The sequence below is a fragment of the Oncorhynchus mykiss genome, chromosome 3 (genome assembly GCF_057628025.1).
Source record: "Oncorhynchus mykiss isolate SJ-2025 chromosome 3, ASM5762802v1, whole genome shotgun sequence".
NCBI lineage: Eukaryota > Metazoa > Chordata > Actinopteri > Salmoniformes > Salmonidae > Oncorhynchus > Oncorhynchus mykiss.
The window spans coordinates 22,586,802-22,605,679 of record NC_143024.1 but is presented as its reverse complement, the minus strand read 5'-3'; the positions used below and the strand labels follow the sequence as shown (position 1 = coordinate 22,605,679).

At 47.7% G+C, this 18,878-nt stretch overlaps 1 protein-coding gene across 2 annotated transcripts in view; it reads right to left on the bottom strand.

The window, feature by feature from the left end:
- Positions 1 to 14,053, bottom strand: part of ephb6 (eph receptor B6) — a 75,083-nt gene extending 61,030 nt beyond the window's left edge. For both annotated transcript variants that reach the window (XM_036968791.2, XM_036968793.2), the window contains exon 1: positions 13,918 to 14,053. In XM_036968791.2, the coding sequence (XP_036824686.1) occupies positions 13,918 to 13,975 (58 nt within the window). In that variant the 5' untranslated portion in view covers positions 13,976 to 14,053. The remainder of the gene's footprint in view (positions 1 to 13,917) is intronic.
- Positions 14,054 to 18,878: the final 4,825 nt, after the last annotated feature.

Sequence of the window (18,878 nt, the reverse complement as noted above, 5' to 3'; positions counted from 1 at the left end):
TGGAGGTGTGTTGGGTCATTGTCCTGCTGAAATGATAGTCCCACTAAGCGCAAACCAGATGGGATGGTGTATCGCTGCAGAATGCTGTGGTTGCCGTGCTGGTTAGGTGTTCCTTAAATTCTAAATAAATCACAGACAGTGTCACCAGCAAAGCACCCCCACACCATCACGCCTCCTCCTCCATGCTTCACAGTGGGAACCACACATACGGAGATCACCCATTCACCTACTCTGTGTCTCACAAAGACACAGCGGTTGGAACCAAAAATCTAAAATTTGGACTCATCCGACCAAAGGACAGATTTCCACCACTCTAATGTCCATTGCTCGTGTTTCTTGGCCCAAGCAAGTCTCTTCTTATTATTGGTGTCCTTTAGCAGTGGTTTCTTTGCAGCAATTCGACCATGAAGTCCTGATTCACACAGTCTCCTCTGAACAGTTGATGTTGAGATGTGTCTGTTACTTGAACGCTGTGAAGCATTTATTTGGGCTGCAATTTCTGAGGCTGTTATCTCTAATGAACTTATCCTCTGCAGCAGAGGTAACTCTGGGTCTTTCTTTCCTGTGGCGGTCCTCATGAGAGCCAGTTTCATCATAGAGCTTGATGGTTTTTGCGACTGCACCTGAAGAAACTTTCAGTGTTCCTGACTTTCATGTGTTAAAGTAATGATGGACTGTCGTTTGTCTTTGCTTATTTGAGATGTTCTTGCCATAATATTGACTTGGTCTTTTACCAAATAGGGCTATCTGCTGTATACCACCCCTACCTTGTCACAACACAACTGATTGGCTCAAACGCATTAAGAAGGAGAGAAATGCAATCCATGTGACTTCCTCATGAAGCTGGTTGAGAGAATGCCAAGAGTGTGCAAACCTGTCATCAAGGCAAAGGGTGGCTACTTTGAAGAATCTCAAATATAAAATATATTTGGACTTGTTTAACATTTTTTTGTTTACTACATGATTCCATATGTGTCATTTCATAGTATTGATGTCTTCACTATTATTCTGCATTGTAGAAAATAGTAAAATAAAGAAAAACCCTTAAATGAGTAGGTGTGTCCAAACCTTTGACTGGTACTGTATATGCAAGCGCAAGAAGAATCTACAAGCATGCATACGCACACACACACACACACACACACACACACACACACACACACACACACTCACACACACACAGACACACACACACGCACACACACACACGCACGCACGCACGCACGCACGCACGCACGCACATGCACGCACACACACACACACACACACACACACACACACACACACACACACACACACACACACACACACACACACACACACACACACACACTCCTCATCATGCATTATGACCTCAGGAATACGGGGACTTTCTTTATCCTGGTAGAACACAACACTAAAGGATGTCTCATTTCACATTTAATTAACCCTCTACTTTGGACCAGATTCATGCATAAATCATAGAAATGTAATATTGATGTCTCTACTATTTAGCTTCTTGTCAGAGACGTGAAGAGCCGGGAATCTGACTCTCATATCTTACATCTCTTCTCTACGGAACTAAGCCTCACTTCAGCTAAGAGAACGGAAAGGTTATTTTCGGAGAATTGATGTCAATTCTGTTTCTGTCAGCTCTTCAAACTATCCTCCATGATGAAAATCAACCGCTCCATGACAGTTGGCGTTCAAATTGGCATTATATTTACAATGGAATATGTGTCGCTTGGAAATTATATTGGAACTAGTGCCAGAATTCAACTACTCTAGCGTGTTGCATGACAATACAAGGTTTGCCACTGAAACATTGACTACTCTCCTTTCAATTGCCTTTGTTTTTCAATATCACACAGCCCCAAGGGATAATTGTCTTTACAGAGTAGCGCTGAGCTCGGTGTCAATAACACACACTAATGAATGAATCACCTTATGGATGTAATATCATTATCTGCTGTGTGGTGACTGAGCCCTCTGGCTTGTCTTACATTATCAGCCTGCTGACTTTCCCTGACAGTATCGGTGGTTGAGGTGATATGTGTCTGTAGTCACTATCTGGCCCTGGTAGACAGGAAAGAATACGACTACTTCGTTACAGCACTTTCTGATCACAAATGGGATTTCAACCACAAACCCTCATCTTTAACGTTAATCCTAACATTACCCATAAACCATAAATTGAACAAATTCTAACATTTATTGTCACTCTATGTCACGCCCTGACCTTTTTATTCTCTATGTTTGGTTAGGTCAGGGTGTAACTCGGGTGGGAAAGTCTATGTTTTCTATTTCTTTGTTTTTGTCTTTGTTTTTGGTGTGTGTGGTTCCCAGTCAGAGGCAGCTGTCTATCGTTGTCTCTGATTGGGGATCACATAAGTTGTCATTTTCCTTTTGGGTAATTATTTATTTTCTGTGAGTGTTTGTGTGCGCTACGGTTGCGTCACGTTCTGATTCTGTTTTACCTGTTTTTTTGTGAAGGTTTCACTTCGATTAAAGATGTGGAATTACATGCACGCTGCGCCTTGGCTCATTTATGATAGGGAGTTTGAAGACAGAGAACGTGACAGAAGATCCCATAACCAAAGGACCAAGCAGCGTGGCCAGGAGGAGCAGGGATCCTGGGCCCGGGAGAAAGATGAGTGGAGGACATCCTGGACCTGGGAGGAGGTAATGGCAGGGGACAAGACCCTGCCATGGAATCAGGCGGAGGCAGCGAGAGAGGAACGGCGACGATACAAGGAGTTAAGACAACAACGGAAGCCCGAGGGGCAGCTCCCCCCCAAAAAAAGGGGGCACACGGGGAGATTGGCAGGGTTTAGACTTGAGACAACTCCCCGCGCTTACCGTGGGGAGTGTGTGACCGGTCAGGCACCGTGTTATGCGATGATGCGCACTGTGTCCCCCAGTGCGCCTTCACAGCCCAGTGCGTCCTGTGCCAACGCCCCGCATTTGCTAGGCGAAAGTAAGCATCCAGACAGGACGGGTTGTGCCAGCTCTACGCTCGAGACCTCCAGTGCGCCTCCACGGCCCTGTGTATCCGGTGTCTGCTCCACGCACCAGGCTTCCAGTGCATCTCCTCAGTCCGGTGAGACCGGTTCCGGCTCCACGTACCAGGCCTCCAGTGTGTCTCCCCAGCCTGGTAAGCCTTGTGGCAGCTCCACACACCAGGCTTCTTGTACGTCTCCTCAGTCCGGTGAGACCTGTTCCGGCTCCACGTACGAAGCCTCCAGTGATGATCCATGGCCCGAAGCCTCCAGTGATGATCCATGGCCCGAAGCCTCCAGCGATGGTCCCTGGTCCGGAGCCTCCAGTGACGGTTCCCAGTCCGGAGCCCCCAGCGATGGTCCCCAGTCTGGAGCCTGCAGCGACGGTCCCCAGGCCGGAGCCTGCAGCGATGATCTACGGTCCGGAGGTCCCGGCAACGATCCTTGCACCAGAGGCGCCACCGAAGTGGGGGGAGCCTCAAGCGGAGCGGGGTCTGTGTCCCGCACCAGAGCCCCCACCGAGAGTAGATGCCCACCCGGACCCTCCCCTATAGGTTCAGGTTTGCGGCCGGAGTCCACACCTTTTGGGGGGGGGGGGGGGGGGGTACTGTCATGCCCTGACCTTAAAGATCCTTTTTATTCTCTATGTTTGGTTAGGTCAGGATGTGACTCGGGTGGAAAAGTCTGTTTTCTATTTCTTTGTTTTTGGCCGTGTCTGGTTCCCAATCAGAGGAAGCTGTCTATCGTTGTCTCTGATTGGGGATAACATATAAGTTGTCATTTTCTTTTTGGGTTTTGTGGGATCTTGTTTTCTGTTTAGTGTCTGTGCCTGACAGAACTGTTCACTTTAGTTTTCGCGTTTGTTATTTTTGTTTGGGTGTTTTTGAGTAAAGTACCATGAACACTTTCCATGCTGCGCTTTGGTCCACTCTTCCTTCTACCAATGAGAGCCGTTACACTCTAGTTCTCCCCAGTTTCTGAATGCAAAAAGTTAGGCCCGCAAACAAACACCAACAACTGTACTGTGAACAGCAGTAGACCTCCTTTACTGCCTCCAGTCCCCATTTTAGAGGGAAGACACTCAAATGTTGTCCCTGACAGATGAGAAATCTGCTGAGTCTGCAATCTGGGCCTGAGTGGTGTGTTAATGCAGTGGTCTGTCTGGTCACTCTTTCACTCGCTCTCTTGCTCTGCGTACCAATGGATTTATCTATCCCACTTTCATTATTCTCTCTCTCCTCTATACCTCTGTCTTTTCTCCCCCTTTCCTTCCATCTGTCCCCGTGTCCATCTCATCCTCTCCTCCTCTACGTGAGTCTATTATTCATCCGTAAAGTGACAGTGGGCAGGCTTCTCCGTACCTCAAATAAGGAGATACATGCTGTTTCATAATTGATGCCAGAGCCACTGTTTGTTTGGTAAGGGCTGTGACACCGCAGAGAGAGAGAATGGAAGAAAGGAAGGCTGGTGGACGGACAGAAGAGGGACAGAGAGAGAGAATGGAAGAAAGGAAGGCTGGTGGACGGACAGAAGAGGGACAGAGAGAGAGAATGGAAGAAAGGAAGGCTGGTGGACGGACAGAAGAGGGACAGAGAGAGAGAATGGAAGAAAGGAAGGCTGGTGGACGGACAGAAGAGGGACAGAGAGAGAGAATGGAAGAAAGGAAGGCTGGTGGACGGACACAGGAGACAGAATGAAAGAAAGACTAAAGAAGACAGAAATCACACAGTGCAGTATGTGTTTATCTCCTGCCTTTGGGGAAGACAGACAGACAGACACAGTGCAGTATGTGTTTATCTCCTGTCTTTGGGGAAGACAGACAGACAGACACAGTGCAGTATGTGTTTATCTCCTGTCTTTGAGGAAGACAGACAGACACAGTGCAGTATGTGTTTATCTCCTGTCTTTGGGGAAGACAGACAGACAGAGTGCAGTATGTGTTTATCTCCTCTCCTGGGAAGACAGACAGAGGTAGAGAGAGAAAACTAAGGTGTTGTTCTCCCCCTCTCTAATCCTTACGTCTCTCTGTCTTCTTTTCTCTCTCACTTGTGGTGTTAATATGCACTCCACTCTCTGCTGGAGTGTAAAGGTGACTGGCATTAGTTTCTGTCCCACTGTCACTGGTGTGTTCACTTCACTTGCTTGCCCTCTCTCTCTTTCTCTCTTTTTTCCATCCCTCCATCCCCCACTGCCTTCCTTTCTATGTAGCTACAGTTGTTAACATACACTGCCACCCACTGTGAGTAGTGTCTTGTACTGTACATATTAGTCATATATAAAAGGAGACGTAGGCTGCCTTGATACTTTCCAGGCAGTAGAGTCAGTTAGCACTCTACCAACCTCTTCCCTGTTAATATTGATGGACACCAAAGGTGTGTGTGTCATGCTTTAGCACCTCTCTGCGATGGGCCCAAACACACCTACAAAACACACACAGTCACACACACTGAAGGTAAGGCACACAAACATCGTGGCACAGACACCCCAACATAGACATTTATAGACAAACACAGAAACACAACCAGACAGGCCTACACACTGGAAAATATGCACATTGACACAGATGGCCAAAAACTCTCACACACACACACACACACGCGCATGCACACGCACACGCACATGCGCGCACACACACACACACACACAGCACAACATTCCGTGGTACAGTAGCCAGTAAGCAGCTCTGTGGTTGTGTTTTGTCTTGCATCCATTTATCCACCCATCTCCACCCTGTCTCTTAATACGCTCCAGATGCTACATCCATTTATCCACCCATCTCCACCCTGTCTCTTAATACGCTCCAGATGCTACATCCATTTATCCACCCATCTCCACCCTGTCTCTTAATACGCTCCAGATGCTACATCCATTTATCCACCCATCTCCACCCTGTCTCTTAATACGCTCCAGATGCTACATCCATTTATCCACCCATCTCCACCCTGTCTCTTAATACGCTCCAGATGCTACATCCATCCACAGACAGTCAGTCAAGGACAGATTCTACTACCCTCCATCATTACATACAACCACCGAGAGAGAGACACAGGGAAAGAGTGGAGGGAAGGATGGAGGGAGGGAGAGGAGGGGAGGAATGAGGAAAACGGGGGATTAACACAAGTCCAGAAATAAGCTCACGCAAGTCAAAGGGAGTCATCAAAACTTCACTGTTGGTTACAAAGAGGACAAGTGACCCCTCACGCCTCACGCCGTGTCACAGTCGGCATAGCTTCTGTGGCCCTGTCTCTCTTTCCAGTTTCAGACTAATATTATTGGGCTATTTGGCACGTTATCCAGCTAGCTTGAATTCATTCACCATTTGTTCCTCCTCTTACTCAAAAAGCAGGCCTAGGCCTAACCATTCCATGAACAAACTGTTACTCTCCCTCTCTCACCCTTTCTCTCCCTTTTCTGACACAATCCTGTTTGGCTCATTATGAGGCTATCTTGGTAGAGGGCTAATTCGAGGTTGAGCGTTGGGCCGGTAACCGAAAGGTTGCTGCTTTGAATACTGGAGCCGACAAGTTGGGAAAAAAATCTGTCACTGTGCCCTTGAGCAAGGCACTTAACCCTAATTGCTCCAGGAGTGCTGTTCAATGGTGACCCCATTTGCATTACACACTTGTGTAAAAGGACAAATACAAGCACCTCCCCAAGTTATTAGTATTATTCAGTTAAAAAGGTTTTATTCTCCTCTACAGATAAGTTAACTCTTCTCTGCCAGACAGTGAGTGGTCTTTGGTCTATGTCGCCTTGGGGTTCATGGCTCTTGAATCACAGTGATGCATGACTCAGCCATGGATAAACCAGACACGACCATGGAGATAATCCTCACATCACGCAATGTAAGACCCCCCAAAATGTCCCAACAAAAACAAAGCCCTGGCTCACCTAGGGGTCGTAGTGTTGTTGTGTCGTTGTAGGGTCCTCCTCTCGCCTCACACAAAGCCATTTCAACCTCCATATGCGCACGCATGCAGGCGGCCAGCCCTCAAGGACATAGCGAGCTTTTAGTGGGAGAGCTGCTCTTTTAAAGCGGTTCCACGGTCCCAAGACTCCCGCTGAGAGACACGCGCTCCGTTTTATCACACTTTCTTTTATTTCTTATGCCCTGAAAGAACAGCTTATCACACCAGAGATAAGGCCAATTATCTGCTCAATTAATGCCAGAACCTGCTACCAGCACTGGCCCAAATGACCTCAGTTTCGGATTCAGAAAGCTTGAATGTTCTCAGAGAGGCAATTCATTTTGCAGCAGCCATAGAACATATCACATGTAAAATGTTTAAATTAAAATGAAAAAACAACCACAAATAGCGAAAGATATTTCCAAGCCAGTAGGCAGGGTAAGTGCAACTTCATAGTCAAAGTGCAAGTGCTAAGTGTAATTACTCCAATATTTTGTTAAGTTGCAGAATTGCATTCGGAATGAAAGAGTACTTGGCCCTATTTATTTTTATTTCCTTGGTGGCAGGTAGCCTAGCGGTTAAGCGTGTTGGGCCAGTAACTGAAATGTTGCTGGTTCAAATCCCTGAGCCGACTAGGTGAAGAAAAGCAAGGCACTTAACCCTAGTTGCTCTGGATAATATTGTCTGCTAAATGACTCAAATGTAAAAATGTAGTCTGTACCTGTGGCCAGAGGGAAGGGGGTGGACTGAGTGGGATGAGTCAACCAGAGGGAAGGGGGTGGACTGGGTGGGATGAGTCAACCAGAGGGAAGGGGGTGGACTGGGTGGGATGAGTCAACCAGAGGGAAGGGGGTGGACTGGGTGGGATGAGTCAACCAGAGGGAAGGGGGTGGACTGGGTGGGATGAGTCAACCAGAGGGAAGGGGGTGGACTGAGTGGGATGAGTCAACCAGAGGGAAGGGGGTGGACTGGGTGGGATGAGTCAACCAGAGGGAAGGGGGTGGACTGGGTGGGATGAGTCAACCAGAGGGAAGGGGGTGGACTGAGTGGGATGAGTCAACCAGAGGGAAGGGGGTGGACTGGGTGGGATGAGTCAACCAGAGGGAAGGGGGTGGACTGGGTGGGATGAGTCAACCAGAGGGAAGGGGGTGGACTGGGTGGGATGGGTCAACCAGAGGGAAGGGGGTGGACTGGGTGGGATGAGTCAACCAGAGGGAAGGGGGTGGACTGGGTGGGATGAGTCAACCAGAGGGAAGGGGGTGGACTGGGTGGGATGAGTCAACCAGAGGGAAGGGGGTGGACTGAGTGGGATGAGTCAACCAGAGGGAAGGGGGTGGACTGGGTGGGATGAGTCAACCAGAGGGAAGGGGGTGGACTGGGTGGGATGAGTCAACCAGAGGGAAGGGGGTGGACTGGGTGGGATGAGTCAACCAGAGGGAAGGGGGTGGACTGGGTGGGATGAGTCAACCAGAGGGAAGGGGGTGGACTGGGTGGGATGAGTCAACCAGAGGGAAGGGGGTGGACTGGGTGGGATGAGTCAAACGCTATTTTATTTGCGTACTGGAGGGCTCTGCCCGGGTAGAGAGATGACAGTTCTTGCTGTTGCTGCCGCATGATTTTTCTGCAAGTCCTGACTATTTTGTCCAATCTATTTTTCTGTGCACCTTTGATATTCCCAGACCAGCAGGTCAAGCAGTAGGACAGAATGCTCTGAATGAATGATTTATAAAAGAGAACCATGATGGCCAGATCAACATTAAAAAGGGTCCTTTTCTGGTGAGACTGACAGAATTATTATCTCTAACCCACACAGCTAGATGAGAGGCCCATCTCAGCCTGACAGCCTGTTATAAACAAGAAACAAATACATATTAGGCCAATTCTGCTGTTAGGCATTTAACACTAAAGTCTGCTGTTAGGCATTTAACACTGAGTCTGCTGTTAGGCATTTAACACTGAGTCTGCTGTTAGGCATTTAACACTAAAGTCTGCTGTTAGGCATTTAACACTGAGTCTGCTGTTAGGCATTTAACACTGAGTCTGCTGTTAGGCATTTAACACTAAAGTCTGCTGTTAGGCATTTAACACTGAGTCTGCTGTTAGGCATTTAACACTGAGTCTGCTGTTAGGCATTTAACACTGAGTCTGCTGTTAGGCATTTAACACTGAGTCTGCTGTTAGGCATTTAACACTGAGTCTGCTGTTAGGCATTTAACACTAAAGTCTGCTGTTAGGCATTTAACACTAAAGTCTGCTGTTAGGCATTTAACACTGAGTCTGCTGTTAGGCATTTAACACTGAGTCTGCTGTTAGGCATTTAACACTGTGTCTGCTGTTAGGCATTTAACACTAAAGTCTGCTGTTAGGCATTTAACACTAAAGTCTGCTGTTAGGCATTTAACACTGAGTCTGCTGTTAGGCATTTAACACTGAGTCTGCTGTTAGGCATTTAACACTAAAGTCTGCTGTTAGGCATTTAACACTAAAGTCTGCTGTTAGGCATTTAACACTGAGTCTGCTGTTAGGCATTTAACACTGAGTCTGCTGTTAGGCATTTAACACTAAAGTCTGCTGTTAGGCATTTAACACTAAAGTCTGCTGTTAGGCATTTAACACTAAAGTCTGCTGTTAGGCATTTAACACTAATGTCTGCTGTTAGGCATTTAACACTAAAGTCTGCTGTTAGGCATTTAACACTGAGTCTGCTGTTAGGCATTTAACACTAAAGTCTGCTGTTAGGCATTTAACACTGAGTCTGCTGTTAGGCATTTAACACTAAAGTCTGCTGTTAGGCATTTAACACTGAGTCTGCTGTTAGGCATTTAACACTAAAGTCTGCTGTTAGGCATTTAACACTGAGTCTGCTGTTAGGCATTTAACACTAAAGTCTGCTGTTAGGCATTTAACACTAAAGTCTGCTGTTAGGCATTTAACACTAAAGTCTGCTGTTAGGCATTTAACACTAAAGTCTGCTGTTAGGCATTTAACACTAAAGTCTGCTGTTAGGCATTTAACACTAAAGTCTGCTGTTAGGCATTTAACACTAACGTCTGCTGTTAGGCATTTAACACTAAAGTCTGTTGTTTTCAAAGTCAGGATGAACTGAAAATATGAATCATATCCTATAGACACTGGCCATCGTTATCAGTGCCAATCATGTTATAGCCCTTTCCTGCAGTCAAATGACCAAATCGCCCCCTAGTGGCCTCATGGGTGGAATGTTATTAATATTATTTTTATAATTTCACAATTAATCAACTTTATTAAAAAAAAACTGCTGAAAACCCAGTGTTTCTATGTCGAACAGTTTTGTCCAGTCTACTGTGATGTATATGAAGTGTAATATTGGGATGAAAACTCAATATTTAATACATTTCAACTATATATTTATCTGACACAGTACAGGTGTCTTCTTTTTTTAAGCCCATAACCATGTGTGTGAGGTGGAAACTTTTGTTTCAAAGTTGATTTGTTTGAGACTACCAAGAAAAACTCTGTGTGACCCTGATTTATCCCACTGTCATAAAAGTTTAGCGTTACAGCCTACCAAAACATAAGTGGGGATATTTTTGAAAATAAACAAATTGGTTATCACTGTCAGTCCATTCAGGCATTTCTTCTAGTGCCTGAGGTGATCCGGCCTGTCTCCTGTTGGTGCATCCCGGTTAGTGTTGAACCCAACACAAGTCAACAGCTTTTTTAGTTGATTTATTAACCTTCATTTAACCAGCGGAAACCCATTAAGACCAGGGTCTCATTTTCAATGGTGCCCTGAGAACCACAGTTCAAGCAACGTGAGAAACACATTTAACAACGATCACTACAAAATGAGTTACAACATTTCAAATAAATCACGTCCCGTTCAAAAGGGCAGTAGAAACAAACACATACAGTCAATCAAAACAAGGGCAGTTTTCATTGGTCACGTTTTTTTAAATCAGAGGCCTAAATTCACCTTCTGGGACCAGATAATGACGTTTTAGAATGAACTGTAGGTCATTCCAGGACGGAGGGGCATAGTAACTGAAAGCAGTCTTCCCTAACTCAGAGGAGACCCGCGGAGACCTGTTGAACAGCTAAACTCAACGGAGAGTGATAGATGGAAAAACACAGACAGGATACCTTAGAGTAGTAACCCAGTTATTAGATGTTCTTCTTCAAAGGACGAACATGTTGCCACAGAGGAGGACACTACAGAAAAAGGAGTATGAGAGATTTATCTAGTTTCTTCATGTTTAATACGCATCAATCAGCACCTTGTCAATCTCTTTGGTATGTTGTGATCGTTGGCTCCTACCTGGCTATAGGAGTGTACACACCAACACCTTTCAGCCACCATAGTGAGCCACGACACACACGCATACACACTAACACACACAGAGACATAAATCGTCAGTTGTTCAACCCAAAGCAGTGTAGAGTAGCCTCTGGACAGGGAATTCACTGGACAAACACAACACAAGATTCAACAACCACAACTCTCTGAGGAACCTTACAGACAGACATAGATATACTCATTGGTGCATGCAGAACAAGAAACATGTATTCACACTTGCACACTGACTCACAACACACACAGCCAAGAAAGACAAAAACAGACACCAGATCCCACAGACACTAAACACATGGTCACATACATAGAGGCAGTCTGTCAAACTGACAGACATTCATTTAATTTCAATTAAATCACAACCTCCTACCACCATCAGTTCTTGGCATAACTAACTGGTTTTATGTCGGTTTTAGATGGAGTTCTGTGCTATCAGCTTAATACATCATTAGAGAAAGAGCTCTGTCAATCATTCAGCACATCAACAGAATCTGTGTGCCAGTGACAATCTACCCCCCCCCCCCCCCCCCCACACACACACCACATTTCATCTTAGTAAAGACCATCTGTTACATACGCTGCAGCTCAAATCTGTGGAGCTAGATAGAGCAGTTTCCTCCCCTGCTTTGACACACATAGACAGAGCCATCATGAATAACCACTCATACACATCAATCACTGCACATCACCCATCATGAATAACCACTCATACACACCAATCACTGCACATCACCCATCATGAATAACCACTCATACACATCAATCACTGCATATCACCCATCATCGCTCTTCTTTAAAATAGAAGAGGAGCTTTCCAGTGCTTTTCAGATTAAATATATGCAGAGGCCTCTCCAAGAGATGGAGACAGAATGCACAAATGTGTAATGACCATATAGACATATACTAAGTCACACACACATGTACACACCACACAGACAAAGAATTACACCTGCGCATGCACACATACACGCACATAAAGGCGCACGCGCGCACACACACACGCACACACACACACACACACACACACACACACACACACACACACACACACACACACACACACACACACACACACACACACACACACACACACACACACAAGGAGGGAAGGGGAGGAGAGGTGGAGGAGGGGAAGAGAGGATGAGGAGGGGAGGAGGGGTGGAGGAGGATGAGGAGGGGAGGAGGGGTGGAGTAGGATGAGGAGGAAGAGGAGGAGAAGAGAAGGGGTGGAGGAGGATGAGGAGGGGAGGAGGGGGGAGGAGGATGAGGAGGAGGAGGGGAGGAGGAGGAGAAAGAGGAGGAGGGGAGGAGAGGTGGTGAAGTGGAGGAGGGGAGGAGAGGTGGTGAAGTGGAGGAGGGGTGGACGAGGACAAGGGGAGAAGAAATGGAGGTGGAGGAGGAGGAGGAAGAGGAGGAGGGGAGGAGAGGTGGTGAAGTGGAGGAGGGGAGGAGGGGTGGAGTAGGATGAGGAGGAGGGGAGGAGGAGAGATGGAGGAGGGAAGGGGAGGGGAAGAGAGGTGGAGGAGTGGAGGAGAAGGAGGGGAGGAGGGTTGGACAAAGACAAGGGGAGAAGAGATGGAGGTGGAGGAGGAGGAGGGGAGGAGGAGGGGAGGAGGGGTGGAGGAGGATGAAGAGGAAGAGGAGGAGAGGAGAAGGGGTGGAGGAGGATGAGGAGGAGGAGGGGAGGAGGGGTGGAGAAGGATGAGGAAAAGGAGGAGGGGAGGAGGGGAGGAGGGGTGGAGTAGGATGAGGAGGGGAGGAGGGGTGGAGTAGGATGAGGAGGAGGGGAGGAGGAGAGGTGGAGGAGGGAAGGGGAGGGGAAGAGAGGTGGAGGAGGGGAGGAGGGTTGGACGAAGACAAGGGGAGAAGAGATGGAGGTGGAGGAGGAGGAGAAAGAGGAGGAGGGGAGGAGAGGTGGTGGAGGAGGAGGAGGAGGAGGAGGAGGAGGAGGAGGAGGAGGAGGAGGAGGAGGAGGGGTGGATGAGGACAAGGGGAGAAGAGATGGAGGTGGAGGAGGAGGAGAAAGAGGAGGAGGGGAGGAGAGGTGGTGGAGGAGGAGGAGGAGGAGGAGGAGGAGGAGGAGGGGTGGACGAGGACAAGGGGAGAAGAGATGGAGGTGGAGGAAGAGGAGGAGGGAAGGAGAGGTGGTGGAGGAGGAGAAGGCGTGCTGGTAGGGAGTACTGTGGCTGTAGTGGAGCTGAATAGGGAGGGAGGCAGGGGGTCTTTAACTGTCACATTCATGATATCATGAGTGGGGGGTGGCAGGGTTCAGAGGGAGAGAAGGGTTATGCAACGTATTAATCATTTTGATTATGCCCCACATTTGTATTCTTTTGTTGTGAGAACTTGACCGGCCCCATGGAGAACCTAGCTTTCCCATGCCAACTAAGTCCTGTCTGACACACTATAACATGGAGACACACACACGCATGCACACACTCTCACACACACATACATACACACATACAGAGCCAAACCAACTCTCCATCACTCTTGAACATACACAAGTGCACAACACACATACACATACACACATACATTCACACACAGAGCCACATTCATTGCACGCAAACACACACACTCACAAATGTACAAACACACAAAAACACACAAAAAGCAAACTCCCCATCACTCACAATCACACTAATACAAACACGCACACTGTCTTATATAGGAATACAGAGGTAAAGTAGTTTCTTACCTTCCTCAGCTAAATTAGGCTGGAGAAACAGAGAGAGAGAAAGAAGGACACTCCACATCTCCACTACAGAATGACACTAACCCAGAGAGGGAGGAGGGAGGGAGCATGAAAGAGAGAGAAAGAGAGAGAATGAGAGAGAGAGAGGGAGAGTGAGAGAGAGAGAGAGGTGGGGGGGGGGGGACTGGGAGGAGTCTGTCTGCTCTATTTCAGAGAGAGTTTGTTAAACAAACTGGGGACTGAGAGGAGGAGTCTGTCTGCTCTATTTCAGAGAGAGATAGATGGGGGAAGGAGAACAAATCATTTTCAGAGTGAAGGAAAAAACGACGCCAGCACCAATATTGTGCCAGGCGTGAGGTAAACACTCCACATTCATAATGGAAACGAGAACGACAGAGTGTGGTGGAAAAATCGTCAAACGAGTTTGGCTGGTTTGCGGTTGCGCGAGAACCACTGTCTAGACATACCCAGATATCCTTATCCTCTATGTTATAATTTTGTGTAAACACACATTAATTCAGGCTGGCTCTTCGGGTGGCATGAAACTATGGCATCACTAGCATATTTTACTGTTTTTAACAACATGCATTTCTTGGAGCTGTGGGGGGGGAGAGAGTGCCAATGTTTTTTTGTTGTCATACTTTTCATGGAAATCATCATAATTTAGACACATGCTCTCTCTGGCTCCTTTCTGTGCTATCTCTCTCTTTTTCTCTCTCACTGTCTTTCTCTGTCTGGCTCTCTCTCTGACACACTACACACACACACACACACACACACACACACACACACACACACACACTACACACAACACACACACACACACACACACACACACACACACACACACACACACACACACACACACACACACACACACACACTACACACTTACACACACACACACACACACTACACACACACACTACACACACACACACACGCACACACCCTCTCATGGGATTGCTCACCCAGACAGTATCTAAACACGCATCTCCCCAAAGACAACGTGGAGATCATGCCAGCAGAAGCCCATTGTCCACTAGTGATGCCTGCTGGTCAGGACTGGTTACTACAACTTGTTGACGCCTGCTGGTCATGACTGGTTACTACAGCTTATTGACGCCTGCTGGTCAGGACTGGTTACAACAGCTTGTTGATACCTGCTGGTCAGGACTGGTTACTACAGCTTGTTGATACCTGCTGGTCAGGACTGGTTTCTACAGCTTGTTGACACTTGCTGGTCTGGACTGGTTACTACAGCTTGTTGACACTTGCTGGTCAGGACTGGTTTCTCCAGCCTGTTGACGCCTGTCGGTCATGACTGGTTACTACAGCTTGTTGACAACTGCCGGTTAAGGACTGGTTACTACAGCTTGTTGACACTTGCTGGTCAGGACTGGTTTCTCCTGCCTGTTGACGCCTGTCGGTCAGGACTGGTTACTACAGCTTGTTGACGCCTGCTGGTCAGGACTGGTTACTACAGCTTGTTGACACCTGCTGGTCAGGACTGGTTACTACAGCTTGTTGATGCCTGCTGGTCAGGACTGGTTACTACAGCTTGTTGATACCTGCTGGTCAGGACTGGTTACTACAGCTTGTTGATACCTGCTGGTCAGGACTTGTTACTACAGCTTGTTGATACCTGCTGGTCAGGACTGGTTACTACAGCTTGTTGATACCTGCTGGTCAGGACTGGTTTCTACAGCTTGTTGATACCTGCTGGTCAGGACTGGTTACTACAGCTTGTTGACACCTGCTGGTCAGGGCTGGTTTCTACAGCTTGTTGATACCTGCTGGTCAGGACTGGTTTCTACAGCTTGTTGACGCCTGCTGGTCAGGACTGGTTTCTACAGCTTGTTGATACCTGCTGGTCAGGACTGGTTTCTACAGCTTGTTGATACCTGCTGATCAGGACTGGTTACTACAGCTTGTTGATACCTGCTGGTCAGGACTGGTTACTACAGCTTGTTGATACCTGCTGGTCAGGACTGGTTACTACAGCTTGTTGATACCTGCTGGTCAAGACTGGTTTCTACAGCTTGTTGATACCTGCTGGTCAGGACTGGTTACTACAGCTTGTTGATACCTGCTGGTCAGGACTGGTTACTACAGCTTGTTGATACCTGCTGGTCAGGACTTGTTACTACAGCTTGTAGATACCTGCTGGTCAGGACTGGTTACTACAGCTTGTTGATACCTGCTGGTCAGGACTGGTTTCTACAGCTTGTTGATACCTGCTGGTCAGGACTGGTTTCTACAGCTTGTTGACGCCTGCTGGTCAGGACTGGTTTCTACAGCTTGTTGATACCTGCTGGTCAGGACTGGTTTCTACAGCTTGTTGATACCTGCTGTTCAGGACTGGTTACTACAGCTTGTTGATACCTGCTGGTCAGGACTGGCTACTACAGCTTGTTGATTCCTGCCGGTCAGGACTGGTTACTACAGCTTGTTGATACCTGCCGGTCAGGACTGGTTACTACAGTTTGTTGATACCTGCCGGTCAGGACTGGTTACTACAGTTTGTTGATACCTGCTGGTCAGGACTGGTTACTGCAGCTTGTTGACGCCTGCTGGTCAGGACTGGTTACTACAGTTTGTTGATACCTGCTAGTCAGGACTGGTTACTACAGTTTGTTGACGCTTGCTGGTCAGGACTGGTTACTACAGTTTGTTGATACCTGCTGGTCAGGACTGGTTACTACAGTTTGTTGAAGCTTGCTGGTCAGGACTGTCTACTACATCTTGTTGACGCCTGCTGGTCAGGACTGGTTACTACAGCTTGTTGATACCTGCTGGTCAGGACTGGTAACTACAGCTTGTTGATACCTGCTGGTCAGGACTGGTTACTGCAGCTTGTTGATACCTGCTAGTCAGGACTGGTTACTACAGTTTGTTGATACCTGCTGGTCAGGACTGGTTACTACATCTTGTTGACGCCTGCTGGTCAGGACTGGTTACTACAGCTTGTTGATACCTGCTGGTCAGGACAGTCTACTACATCTTGTTGACGCCTGCTGGTCAGGACTGGTTACTACAGCTTGTTGATACCTGCTTGTCAGGACTGGTTACTACAGCTTGTTGACGCTTGCTGGTCAGGACTGGTTACTACAGCTTGTTGATACCTGCTAGTCAGGACTGGTTACTACAGTTTGTTGACGCTTGCTGGTCAGGACTGTCTACTACATCTTGTTGACGCCTGCTGGTCAGGACTGGTTACTACAGCTTGTTGATACCTGCTTGTCAGGACTGGTTACTACAGCTTGTTGACGCTTGCTGGTCAGGACTGGTTACTACAGCTTGTTGATACCTGCTGGTCAGGACTGGTTACTACAGCTTGTTGATACCTGCTGGTCAGGACTGGTTACTACAGCTTGTTGACGCCTGCTGGTCAGGACTGGTTACTACAGCTTGCTGACCTGCTTGTCAGGAATGGTTACTACAGCTTGTTGATACCTGCTGGTCAGGACTGGTTACTACAGCTTGTTGATACCTGCCGGTCAGGACTGGTTACTACAGTTTGTTGATACCTGCTGGTCAGGACTGGCTACTACAGCTTGTTGATTCCTGCCGGTCAGGACTGGTTACTACAGCTTGTTGATACCTGCCGGTCAGGACTGGTTACTACAGTTTGTTGATACCTGCCGGTCAGGACTGGTTACTACAGTTTGTTGATACCTGCTGGTCAGGACTGGTTACTGCAGCTTGTTGACGCCTGCTGGTCAGGACTGGTTACTACAGTTTGTTGATACCTGATGGTCAGGACTGGTTACTGCAGCTTGTTGATACCTGCTGGTCAGGACTGGTTACTACAGTTTGTTGATACCTGCTGGTCAGGACTGGTTACTACAGTTTGTTGATACCTGCTGGTCAGGACTGGTTACTACAGTTTGTTGATACCTGATGGTCAGAACTGGTTACTACAGTTTGTTGATACCTGCTGGTCAGGACTGGTTACTGCAGCTTGTTGACGCCTGCTAGTCAGGACTGGTTACTACAGTTTGTTGACGCTTGCTGGTCAGGACTGTCTACTACATCTTGTTGACGCCTGCTGGTCAGGACTGGTTACTACAGCTTGTTGATACCTGCTTGTCAGGACTGGTTACTACAGCTTGTTGACGCTTGCTGGTCAGGACTGGTTACTACAGCTTGTTGATACCTGCTGGTCAGGACTGGTTACTACAGCTTGTTGATACCTGCTGGTCAGGACTGGTTACTACAGCTTGTTGACGCCTGCTGGTCAGGACTGGTTACTACAGCTTGTTGACCTGCTTGTCAGGAATGGTTACTACAGCTTGTTGACGCCTGCTGGTCAGGACTGGTTACTACAGCTTGTTGATACTGCTGGTCAGGACTGGTTACTACAGCTTGTTGACGCCTGCTGGTCAGGACTGGTTACTACAGCTTGTTGATACCTGCTGGTCAGGACTGCTTACTACAGCTTGTTGATACCTGCTGGTCAGGACTGGTTACTACAGCTTGTTGATACCTGCTGGTCAGGACTTGTTTCTACAGCTTGTTGATACCTGCTGGTCAGGACTGGTTACTACAGCTTGTTGACGCCTGCTGGTCAGGACTGGTTACTACAGCTTGTTGATACCTGCTGGTCAGGACTGGTTACTACAGCTTGTTGATACCTGCTGGTCAGGACTGGTTACTACAGCTTGTTGACACCTGCTGGTCAGGACTGGTTACTACAGCTTGTTGACAACTGCTTGTCAGGACTGGTTACTACAGCTTGTTGATACCTGCTGGTCAGGACTGGTTTCTACAGCTTGTTGATACCTGCTGGTCAGGACTGGTTACTACAGCTTGTTGATACTTGCTGGTCAGGGCTGGTTTCTACAGCTTGTTGATACCTGCTGGTCAGGACTGGTTACTACAGCTTGTTGATACCTGCTGGTCAGGACTGGTTTCTACAGCTTGTTGATACCTGTTGGTCAGGACTGGTTTCTACAGCTTGT